This window comes from Heterodontus francisci, chromosome 2, assembly GCF_036365525.1.
Source record: "Heterodontus francisci isolate sHetFra1 chromosome 2, sHetFra1.hap1, whole genome shotgun sequence".
Lineage (NCBI taxonomy): Eukaryota > Metazoa > Chordata > Chondrichthyes > Heterodontiformes > Heterodontidae > Heterodontus > Heterodontus francisci.
The window spans coordinates 116,556,648-116,562,215 of record NC_090372.1 but is presented as its reverse complement, the minus strand read 5'-3'; the positions used below and the strand labels follow the sequence as shown (position 1 = coordinate 116,562,215).

At 41.8% G+C, this 5,568-nt stretch overlaps 1 protein-coding gene across 1 annotated transcript; it reads left to right on the top strand.

Annotated features, from left to right (window-relative positions):
- The first annotated feature begins 264 nt into the window (after positions 1–264).
- Positions 265–3,185, top strand: dlx5a (distal-less homeobox 5a). The gene is made up of 3 exons (XM_068051294.1): positions 265–598; positions 1,372–1,556; positions 2,871–3,185. The coding sequence occupies exons 1-3, from the start codon at positions 265–267 to the stop codon at positions 3,183–3,185; spliced, it is 834 nt and encodes a 277-aa protein (XP_067907395.1).
- The last annotated feature ends 2,383 nt before the right edge of the window (positions 3,186–5,568 follow it).

The window sequence follows — 5,568 nt, the reverse complement described above, 5'->3', positions numbered from 1 at the left end:
AAGCACTTTTCTTAGGCATGGTGTTAAACGAGTTGAGCGAGTTAGGGTGTTACTGATGGCTGGCTGCTCCATCCAATGGAACACATCCACCCAGTGCGTAATAGCGCAATTAGGGACTGAACCAAGACTTTGCTGCGCCCCAACCACAGTCTGCCGAGCTCCCTCCAGCACACACAGCAATGATATAGATTCCTCCAACACACACACATACACACACTCGCACGCATCGACTGACCGCCATCACATCCTCCAACTCCCCAGGCCATGACAGGAGTATTCGATCGCAAGGTTCCCAGCATCCGGACAGATCTCCAGGGCACTTTCCAACACAGCATGCACCATCCGTCGCAGGAATCGCCGACTCTCCCCGAATCCACGGCCACGGATACGGGTTATTATAGCTCGGGCGGCTCCCACCATGGCTACTGTTCACCTTCGTCTTACGGCAAAGTTCTGAACCCCTACCAGTACCAGTACCACGGAGTCAACGGGTCCGCCGCCAATTACCCCGCCAAAGCTTACCACGAATACAATTACCCGGGCCATTACCACCAATACGCGGCGTACAGCAGGGCTCAGCCAACATGTACCCAGCCAGGTAAGGAGCCATTTTCCACAACTTCCCCAGAAAATCCTCTCGCACCCAAGTGTCCGTCATGCAGACACAGAAATGCTTCCCCCGACCATCCAGCTTCAGAAACTCTTTAGTCTCGACTGCCTTTTTCGGGAGTTTGCGAGTTCGGCGCGGCCAGAATCCCATTTGACAACTTTGTAAATGTGTCTGTGAATCGGTGCGAGGTTCTTTAAACGTTGTAGGATGTTTGGTATAAAGGTTAGGAGCAAGAAAGTCAAGCGCAGGCCTGTGGCAATTCGTGGCGTTGAAATAATGAGAAAAATGTGGAGCATTTATTCAGCAATGATAAATGAATGACCCTTTCCCATTTCCAGCGCCGTCCTGTTTTCCCCGTTCGTATTCCGTGAAGTGAAACTGTTGGTTCTTCCATCAGACGGTGGAGTTTTTATTTTGTCCGCGGTAAATTCTTGCACTGGAATATCAGCTCACATATTTTTAATAAAACATGGATCAAAAACAAAATTACAACGTGTGACTGTAATGGAAGGAGTGCCCGACCCCTGCATATTTTACAGAGAGATATCTCCCGCTGGAAATTTCAGCCCCGGGGCCTGGCGGTGAGATCCCGAACCGCCTTCATCCATTCCGACCCCAAATCCATTGCAAAAGGCGCTCCTTTTCTCGGGGGCTTTCTCTTCATTTTATTTGCCTGCGCTGTGACATTTTTTATTGAATCTGACGGCTGAGCGCGTTTCGTTCGGATCTTGAAAACTAAAGTATGGCTTTTTCGATTTCAGAGAAAGAACTTGCCGAGCCCGAAGTCAGGATGATAAACGGGAAACCGAAAAAGGTTCGCAAACCGCGGACCATCTACTCCAGTTTCCAGCTCGCAGCTTTACAGAGGCGCTTTCAAAAAACCCAGTACCTGGCACTGCCAGAGAGAGCCGAGCTGGCGGCATCACTGGGACTCACTCAGACCCAGGTAAGATCAGCCAGGCCGGGATCAAACAGCCCAGGGGGTAACTGGAGCCCGGCAATGTATAACACCAGCACCGAGAACCGCGCCGACTCGGGATCACAAACACAGCCGAGCCGAGAGCAATCGGCGCAAATCGAGCGGGTGTTCACCGCCGATTGTACAATTTGACAGAAATTGTATCATATCGGCGAGAATAAACCGATACATACTCTGAAAAAGTGTCTGATTGGATCTGAGTAACCCCAATGACAAACCGACGGCAAAGGACTCGTCAATTAAACTGGGATTGCTTCACTATCCGCGGTTTACTGAATGCCCCAGACACAGAAACACAAATTTAAAAAAATTATATATATGTATATATAAAATAACACTGACTCTGATTCGCACGGCTCGGCTTTGTTCTGATTTGAGCCCCTGCAGTGTAAAACTTCTCTCATTAGTTAAAAAATACCATCCGACTCTCCTCCGCCTCCATTCAATGTGGTTTGGCCTTAACAATTCTGTTACTGCATTTTCAGCTAGCCTGAAGATAGGAACTATTTGTTTTATTTATGTTAAATATAATTTTATTTTTCATTCATTTGACTGTTAATTTCAGCGATGGGCAAGTGTGGTTTGATAATCATATCACATATTTTAAACGTAGTGGTTCATTTATTTAAAAATAGGTAACTTGAGCACGAAGTTAAATATTCCCAAGGTTTCCTACCGAGGTGTTTCTTTCAAATAGAATATCGCCCTTTGGTTTTTAGAGACTTTTAGAGGTTTCAGCAATGCAAACATCGGGAAGCTGTAGTATATTTTACTTGGGCACTTCACAGTCTATACATTCTGCTATTACTCTGGATCGGTAGTTTGCTGATTTAGCTATTATTATTTACAATAAAAATTAGTCATGAATTCAGCCTGAGTGCACAGAGCTCATTGAATACCTGGACCTGGAACAAACCAGCATCAATGCTGCGACAATATGGTTGAGAACAGACCGGGCAGTTTTAACATATATTTCCAAATGAAACATGCGAGTAACTTAAAGTGTGGGGAGAGAGAAAGAGTGATAGAGAGGTACTTGTCACTACACCGAGAAACATAAAGTGATTTATTGTCTTCCTATGAAAATCCGAAATAGTCATTTTCTTCGGTATTTGGCTACAACGTGAATCGACTAAAAGTCGATGGGATCTTTAGAATTCGGCGCAGCTTAGACCCAATGGCACTGCAAGACCACCGTAGCTCGCACCGTTATAGACCAACTGATTTTTTTTGCGCTATATAGTTATTTTAGAAATTAATGATTAGTATTTGTTTTGACAGGTTAAAATATGGTTCCAGAACCGAAGATCGAAGATTAAGAAAATCATTAAAAATGGGGAGATCCCTCCAGAGCACAGCCCCAGTTCCAGTGACCCCATGGCCTGCAATTCTCCTCAGTCCCCTGCTGTTTGGGACACTCACAGCACCTCAAGGGTTGTCCACGCTCATCAAACCCCCAGCCACAACCCATCCACCGCAGGCTACCTGGAAAACCCCAGTTCCTGGTATTCCAATCCCAGTTCCATTAATTCCCACCTGCAATCTACAAGCTCACTACATCATCCACTAGCTTTGGGATCCGGGACTATTTATTAATCTGAAACATATTCCAAAGTGGATTGATTAGGACCGACAAGCAGTGGAGATATGCAATGAAATGCACGTTTTGTTCAGTCGGAATCAAGAGAAGCCAAACTATCTGACTCTGTACACTCGGTGCATGTAACTTTTCCACATTTCAAAGAGCAAAATGAGATATTTTTCCAACGGACGTCGGGGCGAACTTGGACACTGTCAAAGGTGCCTTTCCCTTATAAGCAAAGACCGCCAACCTTACGGGACTCTTCAGTAACATATATCACTGTACATACGTGTAGATAGTTGAATTGAACTGTATATTCTGTTTAAATAAAATTATTGACACTTCGGAAAAAATATTGTTGGGATTTTATTTGATATAATTTGTGCGGTGAATGTGTTGGACACCAAACTGAAGTCTGTAAAGATCATATTCTTAACTCTAAAACCCAATGTTCAGTGATCATTGCTATGGCAGCTCATGCGATGGAGCAAGTGGGTTACTGGGAAACCAGCAATTGCAGTTTTTTACATTTGCTTTGCACCAGCAGCATTTTATTTTAGGAAAAATAAAACTTGCCTTTCACCTTCAGGGCTGTAAGACTCTGCCCTCACTAAATATATGAATAAAATACTCACCTAGACTTTGCGGAAAATGCAGAACAAATAAAACGGAGCATGCAGAACCAAAGGATTCAAATGGATGAAATTAAATTCTAGAGGTTTTTGATGTTCTTGTCTCTTATAGTAGGGAACGAAAACAGTGACCGTGACACGCTCCACTGTTTGGATATAATTTTAGCTGATATTTTTGAAAAGAGACTTAATTCACTTGTTTTACCCGGCCTAAAAAGTACGAAATAATGACAAAATCCAGTCTCGATTTAACACTTTTTGCTTCTTACCGAACTATCCTGCGTGTATATTGGATTTCTCGAAAAATGTGGATAAAACAAATGACACCTACAGGAAGGCTATTAGAATAGAGAAATAAAAATAAAATTAAGACATGTCAGCCTTATGCAGCAGTTCCATATGAGTGCAGATTTATGTGTTTAAAATTCAGATTTTTTTTTCAAGTTGAGCGTGTATTTTTGAAAAACATTTTAGCGCTTTCGTAAGATACACACATGGAGATGCATTACCTTATAAAAGGAAATAATGAGAGTGAGGTGCACATAGGTATTAGTCATTTTGTGGGAGTATCGCTTATTTTCTAAATATATTTCAAATCTACCAAAATTGGACAAATACTTCCATTACACTCTTTTAGGAATGGACAACCCTAAACCTGAAAGACTGCGTTGCTGCTGCTTCCTCGTCCTAATTTATTCATGAACACTTCACGGTCTTAATTCCACTCAGTGATTTTACTTGTTCACACGATTGTAGCTAACGTGCCAGATGTCGGCAGAAATGAATAACAAGTATTTCTGGAACCATTTTCAATAATAAACTGATTTCAAACTTCCACAAGGTTAGGTATATAATTCTGTCACCGTTCCTATAAAAATTAGTGACAGTATTGTTGCTTGTTTGTCTGTTAGAGATCCAATCAAACACATCGAAATAGGCAATCTTCCATTTAAAATGCAAAGATTTTTAAAATAAATTTTATTAAAATCGAATTTGAAGTTTGCTAAATGTATGTTCTATTCATATTTCGTATAATGATCAACTTATATTATTAAACGGTCTGCAGAAATAATGCAAATGTTGCAGCTGATTGTGAGGAATGTTATGTTCAATTCCAGTTTATATAACGACCCACAGGCAGATTATTTATTGAATCGTGATAGAAACAGTATACAGCACAACGACGACTGGGGCAAGTGGGTTCAGTGGAAATTTATGTCCTAACGTTAATCGCCGTTGACTTTCTTTACTTACCAGACCTACATGTTTACTACATTTAACAGCGGAGCAGAGTCGAACAGTAAATGGTAGCTCCTTCCTGTTAATAAGAACAAGGCAACTAGGCGAACGGATATAGTACCGTAACGGTGCAAATTCCGTTTGAGGTTTTTAGTTCTCCATTGCTGATCGACACTCAGTGGAGGACATCTCAGCGAGATCTTTGCGATATTGCGCGATTGTCAATGTATATTTTTTTTGTGTTTAGAAAATGGCGTATCCTTAATCGAACATCGAGCGAGTCGGCATTAACTGGGATCACACAGATGTATAGCATAACAATACTAATAACCTTGGTCGAACCTAAGGAGATATATGTCAGATATAAGTTTGCTGTAACAGGATCTATATTTGTTAGTAGAAATATATTTGAATTCCATCAGTAAACCTAGTGTAACGTAACATCAATGTGCGCGGGGAATTAGTATATAGAACGTAGCATTAGGTCTAACTGACTTTCCATTTACAGAGATGCATTTTCATCGCA

Excerpts from the sequence above, each read along its gene's own strand:
- dlx5a (XM_068051294.1), top strand. The coding sequence starts at position 265 with ATGACAGGAGTATTCGATCGCAAGGTTCCCAGCATCCGGACAGATCTC. Across the intron at positions 599-1,371 it reads GCCAACATGTACCCAGCCAG|AGAAAGAACTTGCCGAGCCC; the intron begins GTAAGGAGCCAT and ends TTTCGATTTCAG. Across the intron at positions 1,557-2,870 it reads TGGGACTCACTCAGACCCAG|GTTAAAATATGGTTCCAGAA; the intron begins GTAAGATCAGCC and ends TTGTTTTGACAG.